Source organism: Bombus flavifrons, chromosome 12 (assembly GCF_040668555.2).
Source record: "Bombus flavifrons isolate JBK064 chromosome 12, iyBomFlav1_principal, whole genome shotgun sequence".
NCBI classification, from domain to species: domain Eukaryota; kingdom Metazoa; phylum Arthropoda; class Insecta; order Hymenoptera; family Apidae; genus Bombus; species Bombus flavifrons.
Genome location: NC_138453.1, coordinates 7,120,219 through 7,143,556, shown reverse-complemented (window position 1 = coordinate 7,143,556; position 23,338 = coordinate 7,120,219). Strand labels below are relative to the sequence as shown.

Genomic DNA, 23,338 nt, shown 5'->3' with positions numbered 1-23,338 from the left:
TTAAATCATTCCTCGCGACGCAAAACGTGCTGTACCGTTTATTTCTGAAGTTATGCACACAATTATGAATTCACATGTCCCGTCTGGTTCGAATTTCAGAGGTTTTTGAATAATTAGCAGCTCATTCGGCGTACGTTCATTGCGTTTAAATAGTAAAACGTACTTGTTAAAGGGGCGACAGAAATTCCATAAAGCGCACGATGCTCGTAGCTTCACTCTAACTACTGCATCCTATAAAATCATAAACATTGCGTGTCAATGTATAAAACCGTTCTCCACTTTACTCGTTGAAACGTATTTCTTTTTTTTTAAGTACCTCGATCGCAATTCACATTTTATCACGATATACGTGTCCCATTCACAAGTATTAAGACACTTGCTGGATATGAAATAAACCTGAAAAATTATTAGAAAACTATTAAAAATCTTTAGAAGTTATTATCTCGTTCGAAACTTTAAAGAAACTCATATAGATTCAATGCAATACCTAATAAAAGCGTTATCAATTATGTATAGAATAAAATATAATGCCTCTATTTAATATATGCAGTATTTTGATCAGTTTTATCATTCGCATTATTAAAATTTTAATTCAATCAAAATTAATTTAATTTAATATAATATAATTTAATGCTTATATTCGAGGCTTTTCTTTTGCATGAATACAAAACTCTGAACGACTAATCATTTTAGTGGTAGTTTCCATTAATTATAGCATTTTATAGACCAGTAAATATCCTAACATTTATAAATCGGAATGTACGTGCATATCGTGATTGTTACTTATGGAAAAATAAAAGTACACCGATATGACGAGTTTCAGTAGCATGTTGCTGTCGCCACTACCAAACACACAACTTGCAGTAATTTCACCTGGAAACCTTCCACGGTTGCCTGCCGGTGACAACTTACATAGAATCGCACCCGCAGGAAATGCGGTGTACACACACGATCCTGTCGTCCACAATTTACACTTGTCCGAAATATTGACAAGGGAAATTTTACGTTTCGTAATATTTTCACCGGAAAAATTCGCAACTCTAACCAGACCGTACGCATCTAAGAAGAAATATTAATTCTAGTTTACTAAGAAACTTAAACTTAGTTTACTGAAAATTGGAATTTGATGACGTAGTTTATAGCGAAGAATTGAGTTTCGAATTTTAGAAATTAGAATGTACGAAAGAGAAATGCATGGCCAATATAGGTCTTTAATGCTGGGATATATTGCGTAGATCGCAACTCAATCAATTTTTCATGCAAACCAAAAACCAAATCCCGTTTGATCAAAATTCAAACAGTGCAAGACCGCTACTTGAGAATAATCCTCAACGTTCCCAGAGGATACCCTATCTTGAAACTCCGCCTAGAACTTGACACCTCTGACATCCACACATACATAAGAAAACTGACACGCAACACGTTCAAACGGAATGACAACCCTTTAATCAAATGACATTAGGAATTACAATCTGCGCGAAATCCTTCAAAAGACGAGCATAGCGTATCTCGTTTCCTTAAAACAACCACTAGATTCAAATTATTTTCAACGCATCTCATTTATTTTAATTTTGATGTCGAAATATTTTTGTAACCCCATCTCTTCAATCTTCAAAACGCGGTATAATAAAAATTCCGAGATATATTTTTTAAATAGTACCAATTATTCAACAAACAGTGAGTTTGAAACGTGTGAGTATAGGCGAATATTCAACTATAGCAAGGGATAATTCGAAGATTCGCGGAGAGTTATTCTATTTCCAGACGAGGCAAATTTTGATCGTGCACTGGTTAATTATACGCAGGAACGGGTACAAACGTATATTTGTTACACGCATACGGCTACTCTAATTGCATTGATTACTATCCTCGGCGACTGAATTCAACGAGTAATTTATAACTTAGAAAAGAGGTCGTAAAGAGAGTAGTTACTAATGATGTCGATATCAGACGTTATGTGCTCTACTATTTGAAATATGGACGAGCGACCTCCGTTTCAGATAAAACAGCTCGTGTTTAGAGGACGGAACTTCCATGATTAAAGTTACTCACAATTCTCTTCAAAGTTAAATAAAATCTCTAGAAAATATGATTCGTACATTTCAACAAGGAATAAAGAATGGTTCAAAGTTGTTTTAAAAAGGAAATGAAAATTGTGTACGTTCCTTCTCGATACGATAAAAAAGAAAGGACACTTTTTACTTCCATAGGAACGTATTTTATTTACAAGATTATACCTCTGTTTTAAACGCGCGATTAATGGAACGTCGAGGGTTTCCCGATGAAAGGTAGACACCGAAAAGGTTTTCACTGTTGCGGGACAAGTTTTACCGCAGGGTTCCGCGCGAAACCACAGGAACAGAATTACGAGATGGGTAGGAAGACGCGAAAATCGATTAATGGTTGAACTGCCATTGCGGTTTTACGACAAGAAATCGATATGGCTCCTTTATTAAATTGGCGCAAAGGATGAAGGAATTCAATGAACATAAAATTTTAGACGTTAGAATCACGGCTTTCGTAATTTTCGTAATTTTCAAAACAATTCAAGCTTCGTATACTGTATCTCACAGAACAGGATTGATATCGTTCTTATTTAATCTCCATCAAAAATATAAATTATTGTTAGTACTATTTTACACTTAAATGATCAGAAAAAATGACACAAGGGACAAAATCTTTAATTTGAGAAAATTTTGGATAAAGTTAAACTCTAATAGAAAATTCTATACACTTCTAAACATTAAATTTCTTATACTATATTAGAAAAAATATAATCTACGAAAGTGCTACGAATAACAAAACCTTTGATTTAAAGGAATTGTAGATAAAATTGAAGCTTAATAAAAAATTTTGTTTGCTTCGAAACGTTAAGACAAATTCCTATACTTGTTAGGAATTAAAAATTCATAACAAAATCTTGTATTTGTAAAGGATGGTTGGTCGTGTGGTAACTTAATGACGAGATTACTCCATATTGAAACCGTCAAATATATTTTAAGATAATTATAAATACAGAGACGACCGTAGATTACTCGATATTGGTCGTTAAAAAAATGTTCGCTAAGACGCTTGGTACTAACTGTGTTGTATGTGTTGATCGCTAATAAAATCGCTCGAGACTGAGATTGAAAAAACTGGTCACTTTACGATCGTGTTCCTTTATTTATACTGGTCGCGGGGGTACCGGTAAATTTCCATTCGCCTTTGTTAGACGATTACACGTAGCGGCGATATCGTTTTACCTGGAGTTGGTTTATTATTACATTATGTATATCCTAACGATATTGGTACTCGTAGGCAAAACAACAGCGTGGCTCGAATAGTCCTCTAGCTCATGTGCCGCTAGATATTTAAAAAGGAATATACTTGTAACATCTTTTCACTGAAGGTTCTACTTTATTTAATTAAATGAATAGTATTATTAAGAGAAACACTAACTGATTATATTAGTATTTACTATGCTATAGTAGTATGGAGACAATATACATTAAAAACAGAATAAAAGCACATGTTGAGTGGAGAACACGTGACTAACAGTTTCGGCGGGAAGTCAGCAGCGCAGTAATAGCACGTGTGTAGCGTGAACAAAACATGATATTTCTAACCTCAACTTCTATATTCCACAAATAAAAGTTTAAAATGTTAGAAGAGTATTTATTAAAACATCACCTAGTGGAACTCGAAGAGATTTTAGATAACGCAGATCCTAGCTGCTACTACTCTATCTACATAAAGTAGGTATTTTACAATTGCATTTACTCTTCGTATGATACGAAGGATACTTTCCTTACAGCTTCGTATCGCTATTCGAGGATAATGCGGATGTAGCACAGAAAATTTTACGATATCCTAGATATTACTTACCATTCTGTGACGAATCGGCAGTGACAGTACAAGAAGAAATAGCAAAACCAGAACAAATTATTAAAAAAAAGGTAATATTGACCACTATATTAGTTTTATTAAAATTTTAGTATTTTTAATCTATTATTTTAAGAATATATTTGAAAATAGGTTCGTATTAGAGTCACTGCTGTGCCAGTCACACTGGACCAAGGACAAATTGGCCAATTAGTTTCAACAAGTGGCATCATTGTTAGGATCTCCCAACCAACAATATTAAAATCTGTTCAAAGAATGAATTGCAAAAAATGCAAACATGTTACTTTTATTAAAGTAAGTTGAATGTACTATATACATTTTGTAACATTTTTGTTAGCTGGTAACATAAATGCTATTTACTTCTAGTATGAATGGGAGAGACAGGCTTTTGAAGATATTACAGAATGTGAAGCATGTCATGCGCCAAAGCTCACAGCTCTGCCTGGTTTTGAGCTAGAGGATTCCTCAGATTACCAGGAAATAGGAGTTCAAGTATATTATCACTTTAATTTTATAGTTATCTCTTGCCATGTTAATATCATTAACTTTCAATTCTCTTGATTAGGAAAAGGGTAAAATAGACACGAATAAATCTTTGACGGAGGAACTGAGAATTATCTTGCTGGATGATTTAGTTGATAGATGTAGGCCAGGAGATCATGTTGAAATTAGGTGAATAAATTGGTTACCATTTATATATGTTACAAATAAAGACTACTTCTTTTAATTATAATATGTCATACACTTCTTCCCTAGTGGTGTTGTGATAAGAATATGGGGTCCCTTAGAGGTCGGTGAACGTTTAGAAGCAACAACTATGATGCTAGCGAATAGCATTGTGGTACGACGCAAGATATCCGAGACCTCTTCTTCGCAAGAGATGAGAGACGTTTTTAAGCGTTATTGGGAAAAGTATAGCGATAATCCTTTGCTTGGTAGAGACAATATTATCACATCTATTTGTCCACAGGTATCGATTTATTTACAATGTAAATGAACAAAAAAAAAAAAAGAATAATAGAATAGAAAATAGATATATATGGCACCATTTATACAAAAATTATTTCAAGCTCTATGGCATGTATACTGCAAAATTGGCGCTAGCTGTAGTTTTAGCTGGTGGCGTGCCAAAGTGTAACGAAAGCGGTAATTATGCATCACTTTTGTTTTTATTATCTTCTTAACATAAAATACAATCACATTAAACGAAACAAGGAACACGTGTACGAGGAGAAGCTCATCTTCTTTTGGTCGGTGATCCTGGAACTGGCAAATCCCAGTTGCTTCGTGCAGCATCTCGTTTGGCTATAAGATCGGTTCTTACGACCGGTGTTGGATCGACTGCAGCTGGTCTCACAGCAACTGCTGTCAGAGTTAGTTAATATACACTATATCTTCTATTTTTAACAATTAATATCCATATCATTTTCTTCGTACACGCGTACATGTTACAGGATTCAGAGGGTTGGCATCTAGAAGCTGGAGCCCTAGTGTTAGCCGATGGAGGAGTCTGTTGTGTAGATGAGTTCACAACCATGAGTTCAGAAGATAGGACATCCGTTCACGAGGCTATGGAACAGCAAACGATATCAATCGCCAAAGCTGGGTTAGTTAGCACGTTAAACTCAAGATGTTCAGTGATCGCAGCCATTAATCCAGTTGGAGGTCAGTTTACCGATGATGAAGAATGGGAAACGAATTTAGGCGATCCTCTTTTATCTCGTTTCGATTTAATCTTGCTTTTGAAAGACAATAGGAATGCAGGATGGGACCGGTTGACGTCCGACCATATTCTGAAGGCTGCTTACGAAAAGAAAGAGAACACTATTCAAACGTAATAAAAATTTATGCAGTCGATTCTTTTGTTATATACTAAATCATTAATTCGAGTGAATGTTTCACAGAGACTCGAAAAATCACATAGAACTTTTAAATACCGAAGACTTATGGAAAGAGGATACATTGCGAGAATACTTGGCCTACGTGCATTCTTTACAACCGAAACTAACAAAAGAAGCGGAAATGGTACTTCGAGCGACTTATCTTTATCACAGATCTCATCCAGATAGGAGGGAAGAAAGAACAACAGTTCGACTTTTGGACAGTCTTATTAGGTAACAAGAGACAAGACATTTAAAGCATTTTTTGTTTTAAACATTCAGCGTAACAATTTTCTTCAGACTAGCCGAAGGACACGCTAGATTAATGTACAGATCGGATATAGAACTTATGGATGCTATATTCGTAGCGAAATTAATCGGAACGGGATCTACGGACGAGATCAATCTTAGTTATTCATTTCCAATAGATCCAATTGCAACGTATCGATCTGAAGGTGCGTTTGTATTTTTATAATGTAAACTTTGTTTGTCGAATTGAAAGATAAGTTTATCTAATCATGGATCAAAATCGATGATTTATAATTCCGGAATTTTAGGTAAAATATTGTTGAGGACTATTGGTTTACAGAATCTGGAAAATTTATTATAAATATTTATTATATTAAATGGACAAATTTTTGTGCTAATCATTGGTGTAAAAGAGATCTCCTTTTTTATGAGCAAACTAAATTTTTATTTATCGCTTTTCTTTTCTTTGCTTCTTACATAAGTAAATGTACCAGCGTGTATTTATAAAATTTAAATAACATTTCTTTCTTATTTTTCTTTTTTTATACAAAACGAAGTATTTTATTGTTCATTGCTATACAATGAAGGTATGTAATAATTATTGCAATCAATTTAAACAGCGTTATATATGTAAAAATATATTTAAAGAGCACAATATCTCTGTTTGATTAGTCTCAGTACATAACAAAGATCCTTCAACCACTCTTTTCCTACATTTTCGAACATTTTTTACTTGACATAAACTTTCCAGTTCATTGAGACATTTAGATTACACCCAATTAAGTAACAGCAGCGATATAAACCAATTTTCATACTCTACAAATAATTTATCGATAATTAATAAATAATTAAACAATATGTAAAAGTAATATTCAGTTTCTTTTCAAAATATCCATTATCTATATATTTATATATATAATATTTATATGTATATATAGTTTAAACTTTACAAAGTTATAGAATATTTTAAGGATCTAAGTAACAAGTACTTAATTTAAAGAAAGGCCATATAATGTATATTACACGATTTAAGGAATGTGTAGGACGTTATTAAAGGTGGACAAAAGGATGGATACCTTATATTCCCCTACCATCGGTAGTTAAATTAACGTTCCGTAAAACAAGAAATTGAATTCTATATTCGTGGATACAACATATTTTCATGTTAAATTAAATTATTTTGATTTTCAACACAATCGAACGCTTTTCATTTATATAAAGCCGCACATGATTACAACGTCATGATTAAAGTGCCACTAAAATACAAAAGCTAGTAAATATGTTCATGTATATAGAAGCAATAATATAAGAATTAGTGATATGATTATTATTAGCTCGTTTCTTTACTAGATGATAAATTATTTTGTGACTCATTTTCAATCAATACAAACAAAAAGGATATACACATCATATATGTTTTAAATAATATACATACATACCCACATAATAATTGTGTTAATCCGATTTAAAATACTGTTATGGGGAATAAAGAAATACATAAATCGTTAAACACTTGCCAGGAGTAAATTTGTGATTATTCATTTGAGATCTTTCGATAAACGATACGAATTAATCATTTTTCGGAGAAAACGTGCATGAATAAAACTTCGAACGTACCAAGAAAAAAAGAAAAATGATTTTATGAATGAGTAGTATAATTTTCTCGTTTTCAATGTAAGAATAGAATCTTCTATGGAACATTATAATTTCGAGTCCCGAGTAATGCACATTATTAAGATGATCTACACATACGATTTTACTGAGTAGTAAAACGTCAGAGAGTACCTGAAGAATAAATCCTGGAGTGTTGTGAAATCGCTTTAATAGCGTGGTTGATTAGCAGCATTAGCCATTTGGGCGCGGACAGCAGTGGCGGCGACGTTACTTGCCGCATTTTGCACGTGTTCATTGCGCAAGAAAGTTGTGGCGAATTCTTGTTGTGCTTTCGAAACGCTCGCATCCGACGAGCGATATATGCGATGAATCTATAAATCATATTTTTTTGATATTTTACTATTTTAAGACCATAAGTTAAAAACATGATAAAGACAGAAGACGATTTTCTTTTTTGATATGTTATCAATTTGATATCAAAAATGGCTTTGCGTCTGATTTTGTACTCTCTTGAATATTTAAAAAACATTTATAACATCAGTTATGTAAATCAATATTAGTGAAATTAAACTAGCATAACAACTAAATTAATATTATTTGTACATTTATCATAACATCGTAGATTTATTCCTTTCCTAACTATTATATTTTGAAATACTGTTTAATCACTATATTAAATAAATATTAAGAAATCAACAAAACTGGACTTATCATATTTTTCTTCTATGTTCTCCATTCGCAAAAATTATTTTTCGAAGCTGAAGAAATTTGACACTGTACCTTAGTTAATAATAGCAGATCTCCGCATGCAGCAAGTACGAAACAAAGAGCAATAAGGAGCAGTAAAAAGCCAAGGAATATTCCTGTAGCTGTGTTGTCGAACATCGTGATAGCAAGTATAATACCGCTGTGGTAATAAAATGATTGAAACATTAACATATTATCTCTAGAATAAGTCTGTATCTTTGGGAATTAAAATATTACCAAGTTCCTGAGCCAGGAATGCCTATGGCCTGAATCCCTGTGACGATTAATTGAAAGAAGAAGACGAAGAAAAATACCATGAAGTTAAAAGAGCTATCGTTTCTAAAAGAGGAAAAATATATTGAATAATAATGCTAATACTGAGACATTGATGTATGATCGATTACATACTTGAAAGCCTTGTATGCTGGTCTGAACCAGCATAAAAACGAGAATGGAGTAAAAAGTATTAAATACAATATCCCAAGACCAAATGTTGAAAATGCTCCGGTACATAACAGTAGAATAAATCCGCCAATAACATTTAGAATTAAAATACAGCCGTGAACTGTAATTTAAAATTATTTGTTATTTACTATACTATTTTATTCATTACAATTAGATGCAATACATTAAACTTACACATCCATAAACGGTATAGTTGTCTGACTACCTTCTGAAAATCTGTATGAATTTCCACATCGATATCTTGGTGGAAGCAAGGTTGACAGCAGCATTTGTCAGGTAAAGGTGGCCAATTGTTCCTTTTTGCTTTGAAAACCAAGTATTTTCAATTGTTAAACAATAATAAAGGAAATATATTAAACATTGACTCATTATATTTTGGACTCACGATAGTATGGTGTATTCCTTATGTCTTCTTCTGTTCCTGCTTTCCATCCTGGCTCTGATCTTTGCTAAAATTTCATAATTTTTCAAGACAAACTTAACACGATATTAAAATTCACTACAAAATATTATAAAACAAAACTTCATGTACATTTACATCTGAAGTAGGGGATAATGTGCTTCCAAGTGATGTATTCACTGTTTGCTGTGGAGTACGGGCATAATTAGTTGCAGGAGGTTCCTGATTTGAAGGCTGAAGTGTAGCTGGTTGCTGTGTAGCTCCAATACCTCCATAGATGGGAGGATTTGAAGCACCTCTGACTTGTGCAGTTCCTTGTGAACCTTGTTCCGCAAAAGGATTGTAATCTTCTAAACCCCTATTAGCTGGAGTAGAAGATACAGCCCTCCTTATCGCAGGATCCTATTTAAAAAAGTAATTGATTGTTAACTGCTTCTTTTATATCGCAGTCAACCTTCACAAAGAAAGTTAAATATACTAACACTTAAAGAATGTGTATTTATAGAGGATGTCTATATATAGAGTCAACAGCAATTCAAAGACTTCCTTTATGGAATACATGTCTCTTTCACAATAAATTTGCAGCAGTAATTTTTTATTTACAAAACAATAAAAAATAATAATAATAGTATATATATAATAATCTTAGTATCATACTTAACATACATAATAAAACACGACTAAAAAATAAGGCATACAGATATCAAATAATTAAGATACTAATATCAAGACATAATAAAAGTCTTCGCCTACAGTCTTGGCAAAAAATAATAATAATTCGATAAAACACGTTTATTTCGATTTGACAGTTTTACAGGCAATATTGAACAAGATAGTGCGTGCCTCGGGTCTAGCCGCTAATGAAATACTCACTGAAAATGGATCATTGATATTCGGTTCCCCAAAAGGATTTTCGTCAAAGCCGGACATCTTAGCCACTGCTCACTGAAGCGTACTCCAATGCACCGTCAAAAATTAATAAGACTTTAATACACTCAAAATATTCTTATCTAAACTTGTCTATACTTGATGATCCATTGCTTTGCGGTTACCTATGGTATCACCGGTACTTTAGCCATGTAGCATACTACAGATAAAGCAACTCCTGCCACGTCTATCGTAAACATGTTATGAACGATTCACACGCCATTTCGAAACATTATATCTAGTTTCCAAGACGTTAGTAACATAATTATTTAACACCAATAATAATCACAGAATTAGAATAATTTCTTCAGTGTAATACATATGCATCTTGTCTTTGAATTTGCATAACATTTCTAGTTATTTATTTTAATCCTTTAAAACGAAAAATTAACATAACAGAATGAGCAGTTCTGTGCTATATGAGGAACTTAGGCATTGGAGAGGACAACCGTGTTAGCAGTATATATTATGATTCATAACGAAATCGAAATACATATATACATATATATTAATTAATGTAAATTTAATTTAATTTGAATAACATTAAATCACTTAAGAAAAATGAACTAAAAAATGTTTTAACTAGGTATTATATTCATGCAAACGTACAATAATCGATATTATTATTCAAGCAACTATATATAAGAACTATGTAATATCAACCATATAATAGCAACAATATAATAACAACTATACCAAACAACTATATAAGCCGATTATTTCAGCACATTTTTTCAATTTATATCCTCAAAACCAATAGATTTCGAAAAATTTCTTGAACTTTAATTAATTGTACAACATTGCAAAGCCAACAGGTAAGTATATAAAAGGTAACTATCTACATAAACACAAAAATTTAAAAGAACTTTTACAAAACATTCATCTGTTTACAACGTGGTGATACAAAAAAAGTAAGATATGCTTAAGTATATAGAGTAAGTATACAAGGTAAGTCGATAAGCTAAGTATATAATCTAAGTATATAAACGAAGCATATAAGATAAATGTACAAGGTAAGCATATAGAGTAAGCATAAACGGAAAGTACATATAGAATAAAATTATCAAAAAGCGAATAAAAATATGATCTGTAAGGAGATGGAACGCCAAAACTCTCCATCAAACGGGTCGCCGAATACGGCATTTTTATCATATATCAAATCACATATATATATCACATATCAAATTATTTCATTTTACGGATCTGGATACATTGTAAAACATTAAAATGAAGATTTACAGAAGATTTACACATTACAAGATCTACAGAAATTACATACGTACATGAAATATATGAATGGACACTATATTTTTTTTATCTTCTTCAAATTCGTTAATATCTTTCTCCACACCTGCACATAGAAGAAATGCAATGAAAACTGTAGGAGACCGGAGTGGGAAATTATACAACCCTATTATAGCGAACTTGAAATGTTATAAAATACGCGGATCTACAGACATAAATAGGGTAAAGTGAAACAAAGGCAGTTTCATAGGTAATAGGACTGACGCAGGCGCAATCTGTATGATAGAACGATAGATAAAGTAGCGTTATAGTAGCGGAACTACCAGTCGCTATGCGCTTACCCCTGTACGTGAAGTGCTTTTTTGCATTGATTGTTACTCTGTGTCGTGCATTTTTGCGTAGAGAAAACCGTTGGAAAAAGATTCTACTTGAATTGTCAAACGTATCTGATAGGGATAGTGAGAGAGAAATTTAAGAAAATTTAATTTCTCTACGGCAATGAGATGGACGGAAGGGGCGTGATTATTTTTAAACATGTACGCCTATCTTCAATTCATTTAAATAAAAAGAAAGAAAATCGAATTTAGGAAAGAAATATTCGAATAAATTGTTTAATTACTATCTTAATACTTCCCTGTTTTAATCGCTTTTAAAATAAATAAAATTTATAATTAGTATAGGAAGGATAATTTAAAGTTTGAAATTTATTTTGAATTATAAATGTGTCCAAGAGAATTATAGCATATTATAAGTTGCAAATGAGTAATCAAACATTGTTTGCAGAATGGATGTAAGTTCACTGGTACCAGCAGGTTTTCAAGCGGGCCAAGTGGATCTGTGCGAGGTCCAGGCTGGTTACAATAAATTCTCCGAAAATTTGCGAAAATTCACGCCGCAGGCTATACAGTGCGCGATCTTTTGCGGTGGCTCTAGATGCAAATATGAAAACTCGAAAGCGTGGCCGCCAGTGCACATGGCGATACAGAACATATTTTCGCATTGGTAAGGTCGCGATAAAAATGTATGGAAACCTATTCAAATTTCATTTTTCATATTCGCGGACTCGCGTATAATAAAACACCTGTTTTGTATCCGTATGTCAAACTACAATTTTGCAAATCTGTTCGTTTTTATCTTTATTTCGAAGAGAAATTGAATCGATTAATATCACGACGCGATAGAGTATCATGGACAGACGGAATTAATCTCATCACGGAATCTAATATGTTAGTCGTAAATTAACTTCCTTAAATTTTAATTACAGTAAAATCTTGATTACCAGAATACTGGACCGATTAATGGAAAATTTGGGGATGTTTACTTGAGAAAAACGTTGGAAAACAAATGTAAAAATTAAAAAAATTGTTTTTCACTCAAATGGTTTTATTCTTGTTTGATATTAATATTTCTAAAACGCTTTGAAACGAATAATTATTTTTTATACGAAGATATTTTAACAAAGTTATTACGTGAACAGCGTGTCATAATAATTATTTTGAAATTAATTAATTTAAAATTAATTTCGAGTACCCAAGCTTCTACTGTACTTGTGAACTATATGTTTCGTTTGATTAAATAAAATAATTAGGGGCAGTTTGTTCATTGAAATATTATAATATTAATAATAATAATTCGATTGTCTCCTAAATTGATTTAAAAAAAAAATTGTAATTATTCCAAAGCAGAAACATCTGTTTGTTTGAATGAAATGATCAGCAGCATTTATTGAAATTTTCTAGTAACGATAATGGATCTGATTTTCTTTTACATTGATTTTTCCTTTTTTCTTATATATAATGACTTCAAAATGGTAATAACTCCAAATTCTATTTGATCAAATAAAGTGACTAGTGTCATGAATTTGGAGGTTTAGCAAAGAATGTAAGGGTCGATAATTCTTCAGGGTGACAGACGACGTACTCGCGATGGCACGACCGAACACCGCACAGATAATAAAAAAGGACATAATCGCACAGTTTCAAGGGTGGAGTATAAAAACCATAGTAAACCTACAAACGCCTGGCGAGCATGCAAGCTGCGGTGGTCCTCTCGAGGAAAGTGGCTTTACTTATGACCCGAATGTCTTCATGAAACATAGCAGTAGGTATTATAGAACGTTAAAACAATAGCTTCAACCATAAACACAAAAATAAAAAAGAAACATTGCATCATACGAACCTGATTACTTAAAATGTACGAATAAAAACATCAATTACGAAGTTTTCATAAATTGAAAAGTAGAAAAAAGAGATGGCATTGAAAATACTGTAAAAAATTTACGTGGAAATTACCGATTATTTATATCATTTACTTTTCAATAATTTTTTGGAAGGAGCGGACATTAACCACTTACACATTTCATAAAAATGTATGAAACTTGATTAATTCGAAAGGTTCATATTTTATTTGAATAAATATCGTACATGATCGATCATAAGTTACATAGTGTTGAGAAGTACCTCAAAATAAAATTAATATTTAATATTAACTCCTTTATGATCCAGGTTTTGTACATACAATATTATGTTTTTGTGAAGTGAATTAAATTAATATTAATTTAATTAACTATAAATATATTTGTCTTCGGTAAAATGGTTCCAATCGTAGTGCATTAAAAATTCTTCTTTATAAAAACGACAGAGAAAAACTTTTCCCACAACCCAAGGAATATTCAATTCAGAAAGGGTTAATAGCATGATAAATAGAATGGACAATAAGGGTAATAAAAGCATTAAAATACAGGAATTACATGAATAATAATTACATATTTAACCGCGCGACGAAATTGAGTTATACGTAAATGAAGACTAAACTTGTAAAACAGTTTCATAGGAATCAGTGTCGGTTCTGGTGAGGTAGATCGAAGAAGTTTAGCTGTAACATGCAATGCAGCAGAATCGTGTAACCATGCAGACGAAACAAAACTCAATTTCGTCCACAGTCATATAAATATTATTTCTCGAATCACATTTCCCTCCCCTTAAATGCCAAAAGATGACAATTCTGTAATTACGATTGGGCGATTTGTTGCAGTTTACTATTACAATTTCGCGTTGAAGGACTACGGGGATGCGACCATGAGCAAACTTCTGGATATGGTCAAGGTCGTGGCCTTCGCTGTGCAAGAGGGAAGAGTGGCAATTCATTGTCATGCCGGTAAATCGATTCTTTTCGACAGGCGCACCGACCCAATTTTTATTTTTACACAGTCCCCTTTTGCCAATAAATTGTCTTCGATTGTTCAATTTCTTAATTCAAATTGCAATCATTATCTTTTTAAATTGATAGGATTGGCGTGGAAGAGTTTATAGGAAGATGTTATCGCGAACAGAAACGTGCAGTTCCTCCTATCATCATCGTTTAAATAAGACTTTTAATTCAAGACAATGAAGTCATCGACGTTTTAAACGTTCCCCTTTTACTTTCACACGCCCACCCTTTATCAACCGACGATTTCTAACCTTTGAATGTATCGATTTAAGCCACGTGTGAGACGCGTTCATCCAGAACGAGACTTGTTTTGGTGCATTGCGTGCTACAACACGCGGTGTTAACCCGGTGCATCTGAATTTTCGCATTCATTACGATCTTTCTTAAACCTTTAGCCGAGGACCGCAAAAATTATACGTTGTATGGGCTACGTGGAGAAAATAGGTAGTGTAGGAGCGGTCTGTTATTATTCCCAGTTCATATCGAAAAGCTCCATTCAGTTTATAAAACAAAAGAAAAAATTTCTATTATTCTTTAATACTAGAAATATTAGATTCGTCGAAATGTTTATGTATTTGCTAAAAACACGCAGTTGCTTTTAGCGAAATTGATATTCACTTTTACAGGAATGAAATTTTCATTATATATTTATTTATTTTCATGCTGATCTATATTTATATGTACGCAGCTAAATAAGTGGAATTTTTTACAACGAATATTTTATTTCAGATATTTTATATATCTTTGTATATTATTTTTCATAAATACACAGATATCCGCAGCTAAATTATCATCTATAGTGGTGAGCATATAAATAGGAATATGTATTTTGTTTCCACACTCGTGTAAATATAAACATATCGAAATATACACATACCGTATTTATTTGTATTTATTAATTGATATTAATACGTGAAATGCGTATTAAAGGAGCGTTTTGGGGAAAAATATATCTGGACTATATCGACAAAACATAATTTCAATTAAATGGTCAGAAGTACTTATACCTATTTATATAAATATGTATAGCTTCAACCCTACTGTGGTACTTTATATTGCAATTAAATGAATTTCTATTTGCAGAATTTTCATGTCTCAAACTTGAACTTGTTTCAACAAAAAAAGAGAAAAAAAGAAATTGTAACGTTTCCAAAATAGCTTTGTCATGAAATTGAAATAGGAGATATTTTTCTGAAATTTAGGAAATCTGTTAACGATTGAAAAACGCTGTTGCATCGAAAGTAATCTAACGAACACAGCGTACATTACAGGCAGGATATTCTAGTATTAACACATAAAACAATATCCTGATTCAATGTTAGATAAAACTGTAAAAGACCTAGCACTCTTTCTTACATGACTAATTCACTAATTAGATAGAAGCGTGTTCTTCAACCATAAACGTTCGTTAGCTTCAGTTCTTTAACCAAATTTATGGGCACGAATAATAGATAAGTAATGATAAGAAATTGGGGCGTAACATCGAATGCAAATTCCACATGCAAATATTCAACCCTGCAACTTTCTCATAAAAATATCTCACATGTATGAGGCCACAGCGATAGACAAAAGTATTCGTACGGTAAAAATGTAGAAATACGAATAATAACATTTTCTATATTATTAGATATACTCAAATATCACTATGTATTATACACAGACACTTATAGTAAAACAGATGTACACAATTTAATTTTAATTTATTTTAGTTACATTTATTACTCAGTGTCTGTGTATAATATACTTATAATATACAATCGCACATATTTAAATATGTTTGACATAATATATTGAATATATTTAATAAAATTAATAACATACGAAATATTACTTTTCATTTCTACATACGAATACTTTTATCTTTCATTATAATATATGACAGTCATATAATTGAATAACTGTTCTGTTTCCATCAAGAGGTTCGGCAACCTCGATGCAACTTGAGCTCGATCGTATCGATCGATTGCTTCCTCGATAACAAGGTCCTGTAGGCCATGCATGTTTAACGATCATAAAAATTACATTTTCTTATATTCTCATATTCTCCATATTCTTCGCATATGACAAATCGACGCAAGGATAGCTCCTTGTAGAACTACAGACCTGATCATTACGTACACGAAGGTATCCCAGTTCCCATATAACACGATATACTGTAATTATACGAGAACGTTTTTGTCAGTGAAATAATTTATTTTCCACGGTTCGTTCCATGCACGAAAACGGTTTATCGCCAGGAATATATCGAATTCTTTGATCAACGAATTGCCTGGTTGCGTTGTCAAGCGACGATTTAATTGAATAGTCGAAATTCCACGCGTACCTTGTATGCACGCTCTGCAACTTAATTAGGAATCATGGATACGTGTTACGATATCCACGGACATCCACAGACGAAACACAGTTTATGGTTATTATCAAGTGGTTACACGTCGGGCACGTCATAACTCTTGTTAACCCCGGAAACAAGACCGAGTACGATTACGAGTTCCGCTTCCGATTCATGGCTCGAGCACGAGCACGAGCACGAGCACGTAATTTATTTCCCGAATTAGGCACGGTCGATAAGCAGTCCCGACCTATCCTTTAAGGATAAATATTTCATTTGTCCAGGATGATAGCAAAACTCGTGACATTATTGAAACGTAAACGCTCGAATCAATTGATTTTACAAGCTTATTAATTTCTAAACTGATCCTGTGAAAACTAGAAAATCAGCTTATCACTTGGCAATAATTCGTAAGGTTGTTCAAACGTAAACGTTTGAACTAATAAATTTTGTAAAATTCTTTTCCTTAAAATTGGAATATCACTTTACCGCGCGATTGTAACTCGGTAATGTTACTGAAAAGTAAATATAGACTTTAGAATTTTTTTAATTTCTAAAATAACCACCACATTGTGTTTATATTTATTTCTTATATTTGTTTTGTATTTATAATTCTTATACTAATCGTAATTATATTTTTATTAGTTTATCATTATATTTTATTTCTGTTTCTATTGGAACAGATTCAAGGCTTTAATTAACATGAATTTGGGTTAGTACAGGTTCTAAACTGATCCTGTGAAAACTAGAAAGTCAGCTTATCACTTGGCAATAATTCGTAATAAATGTTGTAAAATTCTTTTCCTTAAAATTGGAATATCATTTTACCGCGCGTTTGTAACTCGGTGATATTACTGAAAAGTAAATATAGACTTTAGAATTTTTTAAATTTCTAAAATAACCACCACACTGCGTTTATATTTATTTCTTATATTTGCTCGTATTTATGATTCTTATACTAATCGTAATTATATTTTTATTAGTTTATCATTATATTTTATTTCTGTTTCTATTGGAACAGATTCAAGGCTTTAATTAACATGAATTTGGGTTAGTACAGGTTCTAAACTGATCCTGTGAAAACTAGAAAGTCAGCTTATCACTTGGCAATAATTCGTAATAAATGTTGTAAAATTCTTTTCCTTAAAATTGGAATATCATTTTACCGCGCGTTTGTAACTCGGTGATATTACTGAAAAGTAAATATAGACTTTAGAATTTTTTAAATTTCTAAAATAACCACCACACTGCGTTTATATTTATTTCTTATATTTGCTCGTATTTATGATTCTTATACTAATCGTAATTATATTTTTATTAGTTTATCATTATATTTTATTTCTGTTTCTATTGGAACAGATTCAAGGCTTTAATTAACATGGATTTGGGCTAGCACAGGTTCTAAAAATAAAATATGGAAATTTCTGAATCTCCACCAAGCGATTAATCATACATAGTTTAGACAAGTTTAAAGGACATGTACCTTTTTCAGGGCTGGGCAGAACTGGGGTTCTGATCGCGTGCTACCTTATTTACAGTCTTCGTGTGCGGGCCAACGATGCCATACGATTTGTTCGTATGAAGCGGCCGTGCGCGATACAGACGCGGGGACAAATTCTCTGCATCCAAGAATTCGAGCACTTTGTGCTTCCACAGATGATAGTTTTTCCTTTGAATAGCGCAATAGGCGATCGTAAGCCTTGCAGCCTGCAATCGCATCTGAAAAAGCAACACAACGTACTACATGGATACGAGCAACGTACATTCAAATACGTTCCAAAGGTTCTTTTATGCATTGCAAGAAACGCAGACGTCTTATGTCAATATCATAAATATGCGAATTCATAGATTATACAAATTTACATTTGAATATCGTACGACCAGACTATTTAGTAGTAACATTTTGTATTAATGTTTTATCTTATTGTTATTATAGCATGTTCATCGTCTTAATTTATATAAATAAATTAATACACGAGTCACACTAAGAATCGCTGTATTGTTCTTAGTTACTCATTTACAAACACACTAGGCATAAATAAAATATGTAATGTTTATGATCAATACAGAGGCAGTCTAACTTTATCGTTCTAAGATATTACGTGAAAATATTACTTTTCTCGATTAACAGCTCCTTATAATAAAATAATATTGTATCTATGAACTTGATATTTAACAAATAGATATTACAAAACAATCGAGAACATCGATGGATTTGGCATAAGACGATATATCGAACGAACAACCAAATGATTCTAATTAATCCTATTAAATTTCTCCAATAAATTATTTTTTAGATCGTATTCACGATTTGTGAACGAATCCTTCAATTGTGCGATTGTCAAGAGGATAATTCTCCGTGTGAAATCACATACACTATTTCCAGTACATGTTTCACCAGAAAATTTATATCTCACGTTTTGGAAAAGTTTAGAGATAACAAAGGAAATATTAAACACTCTTACTCGTGGGCTGACTCACTCGCCGATTCTTACGACTGCTCCAGTAAGAAGTTAAAGGAAAACTGAATTTCAAATGGTCAAATAAATTAGAAATCTTTAATAATTTACACGAATTTTCTAATTGTCCACTATCCAGGTACGACGAAAGCGTGCGCAAGTGGTAGCCAAGCATCTTCAAGGGGAACATCCGATGATATTGGAAGATTGAGCGACGTATTTTGTACATCTCCGGACAGTCCATCCTGCGATTCAGCTTTTCCAGGTGCCCCAACCTAAAATAAAATCATTAAATTAGCATAAAATTTAATTTAGATAAAAAAGAACACTACCTTTTTATAGTGTTGGATGACAACTATGTGGACGACGTCCTCGGTGATGGAATTCACGGTCAGGATCTCGCAGATAACGACTGTTACAAAGAAATTCAATCTCACATGAACTTAAAAGCTGCTGCTCAAAATACAGCTCTGGAAACCGTGAACACCGACGAAGCAATCAGAGCTCTGATCAAAGACACCGCCAGTTTATCTGATAAGACGAAGAAACGTCTTCAGGATTATCAGGTTGAAGGATCGTTTTTATTTCGAATTAAGATATTCAGTGTCGAGGAAGTGAATTGTCTTGTGATAATTTTCAGATGGATCTAAATCATAGATCTACGGCGTGGCAGAGACTTCAGATGGAAACTGACTTGTATATTCTGTCAGGATTATTATTTGAATGGCTAGAGACATTGAAACATCCTTTGTTAGACGTCGATAGTTTGAGTTATATCGTAGTCTGGAATTCGAAACCTCAAAGATGCCTGGAAAAATTGCATAACCCTAATCGATATTTGTTCGAATATCTTCTACGATTTATTAGTCGTTTGAGGCCGATGACACCTGAGAGCCAAAGCTTGATAACGAAGAGGTTCATGGCTGCGCTCACACAACAGAGTATATGGATCAAGAACTCGTTTTATCCATCCAGTAAATATTAAAAAAAAAGATTCCTATATTTTAATTTTCTTATATCGACTCCTCTAGGTTTTTCGTAGATTGCGAGTGTTTATGCAAATTAGGTATATTCTTATGAAACGGTAAAAAAGAAAATGGTAATTGAGCAAGGAATTTCATTTATTAAATTTTAAAACGAATACTCTACTTGGCGTATCGTAAATATCTTTGAATAATACGAGCATTTTGTGCATTTTTGCATTTCGAAATTTCCCATAAGAGCGTAAGAATCTGCAGTCTGATCATTAGGAAAGAACAATTATGTATAACGCAATATGTATATGGTGGAATTTTTTCAGTCTGTAAAAAATTCATTTTTTAAATGATTTTTATTATCACGTAGAAGTAACAAGTTCGCTGTATCCATATGAAATAAAACAATCGTTGTTTCCGATAATAACAACCTTCGTGGGTTAAATGATCTTATGAAATAAGAGTAGTATTCTTTGGACTAATATTGTGCTATCGTGTTTCTGAATCGATTTTTTTTTGCATTGAACCGGCAATTACAATAAGGAAGATCTTATTTAGAAATGCCGTTCGTGTGTAATTTTATACCACTTGGATGTTAAACGCGACATTATTGTTCTTTCTAGAAAGGAGACTTTCCATGCACCATGAATGATATCTAAAAATATATTCTCAACTGTCGGCTCGGTAAACGAAAGAGAGGATATTGCATTTCTCTTGTATGCTCGCCACTTTAATCCTATGCTATTTGCAAACAATGTAGGTGCTTGACAAAGGAGGAACTACTTATAAACTCGACTGCCAACATAAAATGAATAAGTATCCCTCGTTGGTGATTGTTTCATATTTCATGAAGGCATGACCATTTCCCGTGAACCAGTTGGTATAAGTATTCATTGTTGTCCAGCGTGCACATCACACAACTGATCGCCAGAAATATTGATTCGTCGAGCATGTCACATTGTTCTATTTATATTATCAATAATCGCAATTTATGTGCGGTGGGACTCGTATCACGAGAGACCTAGATGTCACGATTCTATCTAATCTTCTACTTTAGTTCCGGTCCCTGAATCGAATAAATATATTATTTTATCATCATGTAATTTATATTAATATCGTTGTATTGTAGACAGAAATTTTCCGAAGCTACGACGAGGCACGGCAGCGAAATTGAACGAATTTTTTATCAGGATGATGATCTTGATAGAGGAAGTAAACACGCAAGAGATGGAGAAACCATCGTGGACTTCGAAATTGGATTTGGCGTCTAGTCAATTGGAAGAAATGGGGACAGAAGCAGCGAATGAAAAATTTAGTTAGAGCAAGAATAAATGAACGAAGAGTGTCGAGGATCTTGTTTAAGATGATCATAGAATAGCGTCTATAGCAGTCGATTTATAATATTTATTTTTACAATGTTCCATGATTAATCGTACAAACTACTCGAATAAAGGAAAATATTTTAGTAGTAACAAGTATTTTGTCTCTTATTTATAATCTAAGTAGCAAGATATCGGAAGTTGTAAATCATTATATATTCAAATAATGTACAAATGATTTCCTCATCGAGAGAGAGAGAGAGAGGTCTTTGCATTTTCAACTTGCATGAATAAAAATTTTTATATATTTTATAGCAACAATATTCTTTTAATTTAACATACAAGTTAGTTTTGTAACGAGTAAATAAAAACCAGATTTGTATATAGCCCTTTACCCTTTAATTAAATACCTGTCAACATTTTACTTGCTTAATGTTCTATAATTTTACACAAATAAATCTTTAATAGTTTTTTACATATTTTACTTTATGGTATGTTGGTATGTTATACATTATCTCATACCTTATTATGATATGATATTGACCAAAGTTAAAAAAGACTTCTCTTTGCCAGTACCGACGAGAATGAAGTGGATCAATGTTACCAGCAGAGAGCAACACATAAATCAACAGATGGTAACAAATTTACCGAGAAATAAAAAAGATAAAAATATTTTTATTGTAATGAAATATGATAATATTATGATAATATTAACAAGTGATTTGAATTTCATAATCATAAATTAACATACAGTAATAAATAACGTCAGCTCGTTTAAAGAAACTTATGCGAAGAAACTGACTGAAAGGAGATTACAATATTTGACGAAAGAATTTATCGGATTACTAATTGTTTGCAATTCTTTTATTTAAATATGACAAACAAGGAATTCGGAAACAAACAGTTTAGACAGCTTTGGATCCTCATGTTCACGAATTGCTGTTTTATTAAGTATGTATATTCTTTTCAAGACGATTCTATTAGATAAAGACTTAATTCTAAAGCTTAATTCGAGCTAGAAAATGCGATTTCTTAAGTGTTCTATTTACAGTATGATATAAGTCCTTCTGTGATCTAAACACATATAATCGTAGACACATTAATTTACGTGTATAAATCTTGACGTACCTAACAAGATCATATCTTTCTTTTTCCCTTTGTAAGCATATACAAACGATGTCAGTCTTATACAAAGAAAGTACAGTGAAAATGATAACTCTCGTTACTTACAATTACAACTACTTATAAATCGATAAATTGCTATCTCGCTACCTTTTTTTTATTGAAAAAAAAGGTCGATGAAACAGTTCAGAGATTGGTTTTCTTTTAGTAACACATTTAATTTCTCGGTAAAATCGGTACATTTTTACAAGGCAACTTATTATACAATACTTAATAAAATAAATCCAGACAGATAGGGTTTCCTAGAAATTTTCAAATGAGCTAAAGAGCACGGATCTTTGCAAATTTCTTTTTTTTTTTTATAAAGAACTTCCTCGTTTTTCATACGGCACAGGATAATACTGAACAATTCGAAAAATCGTTCGAGGAACAAGAAAGTTCTAAACTCGAACGCGTTTCCTGTATACGTCGTTTTTTCATACTTTTTCCACTTTTTCTTCTTCTATTAAAAAA

General features: G+C 32.4%; 3 protein-coding genes across 7 annotated transcripts; 2 read left to right on the top strand and 1 right to left on the bottom strand.

Moving 5' to 3' along the window:
• The first annotated feature begins 3,468 nt into the window (after positions 1-3,468).
• On the top strand, positions 3,469-6,461 carry LOC138185433 (DNA helicase MCM9). 2 transcript variants are annotated; one of them, XM_069124390.1, is made up of 13 exons: positions 3,469-3,737; positions 3,797-3,938; positions 4,018-4,179; positions 4,252-4,377; positions 4,451-4,557; positions 4,642-4,855; positions 4,956-5,031; positions 5,101-5,258; positions 5,340-5,550; positions 5,635-5,719; positions 5,790-5,999; positions 6,066-6,220; positions 6,323-6,461. In XM_069124390.1, exons 1-13 carry the CDS (start codon positions 3,643-3,645, stop codon positions 6,373-6,375), a joined length of 1,794 nt encoding a protein of 597 aa, XP_068980491.1. In that variant the 5' UTR covers positions 3,469-3,642; the 3' UTR covers positions 6,376-6,461. The 2 variants fall into 2 exon arrangements, with proteins under 2 accessions (XP_068980491.1, XP_068980490.1); XM_069124389.1 differs by having other exon boundaries at positions 3,470-3,737; positions 5,340-5,719.
• Scamp (secretory carrier membrane protein) lies at positions 5,322-10,340 on the bottom strand. 4 transcript variants are annotated; one of them, XM_069124392.1, is made up of 9 exons: positions 10,114-10,338; positions 9,373-9,642; positions 9,226-9,289; positions 9,015-9,143; positions 8,784-8,940; positions 8,613-8,714; positions 8,409-8,535; positions 7,800-7,999; positions 5,322-7,487 (listed from the first exon to the last, which is right to left on the bottom strand). In XM_069124392.1, exons 1-8 carry the CDS (start codon positions 10,168-10,170, stop codon positions 7,835-7,837), a joined length of 1,071 nt encoding a protein of 356 aa, XP_068980493.1. In that variant the 5' UTR covers positions 10,171-10,338; the 3' UTR covers positions 5,322-7,487; positions 7,800-7,834. The 4 variants fall into 4 exon arrangements, with proteins under 4 accessions (XP_068980493.1, XP_068980492.1, XP_068980494.1 ...); XM_069124391.1 differs by having other exon boundaries at positions 5,322-5,685; XM_069124393.1 differs by having other exon boundaries at positions 5,322-5,454.
• A 1,375-nt stretch (positions 10,341-11,715) lies between these two features.
• On the top strand, positions 11,716-22,491 carry LOC138185811 (protein tyrosine phosphatase domain-containing protein 1). The gene is made up of 10 exons (XM_069125054.1): positions 11,716-11,948; positions 12,196-12,414; positions 13,316-13,512; positions 14,446-14,568; positions 18,444-18,733; positions 19,249-19,456; positions 19,550-19,675; positions 19,753-19,976; positions 20,051-20,384; positions 21,514-22,491. The coding sequence occupies exons 2-10, from the start codon at positions 12,197-12,199 to the stop codon at positions 21,702-21,704; spliced, it is 1,911 nt and encodes a 636-aa protein (XP_068981155.1). The 5' UTR covers positions 11,716-11,948; position 12,196; the 3' UTR covers positions 21,705-22,491.
• Positions 22,492-23,338: the final 847 nt, after the last annotated feature.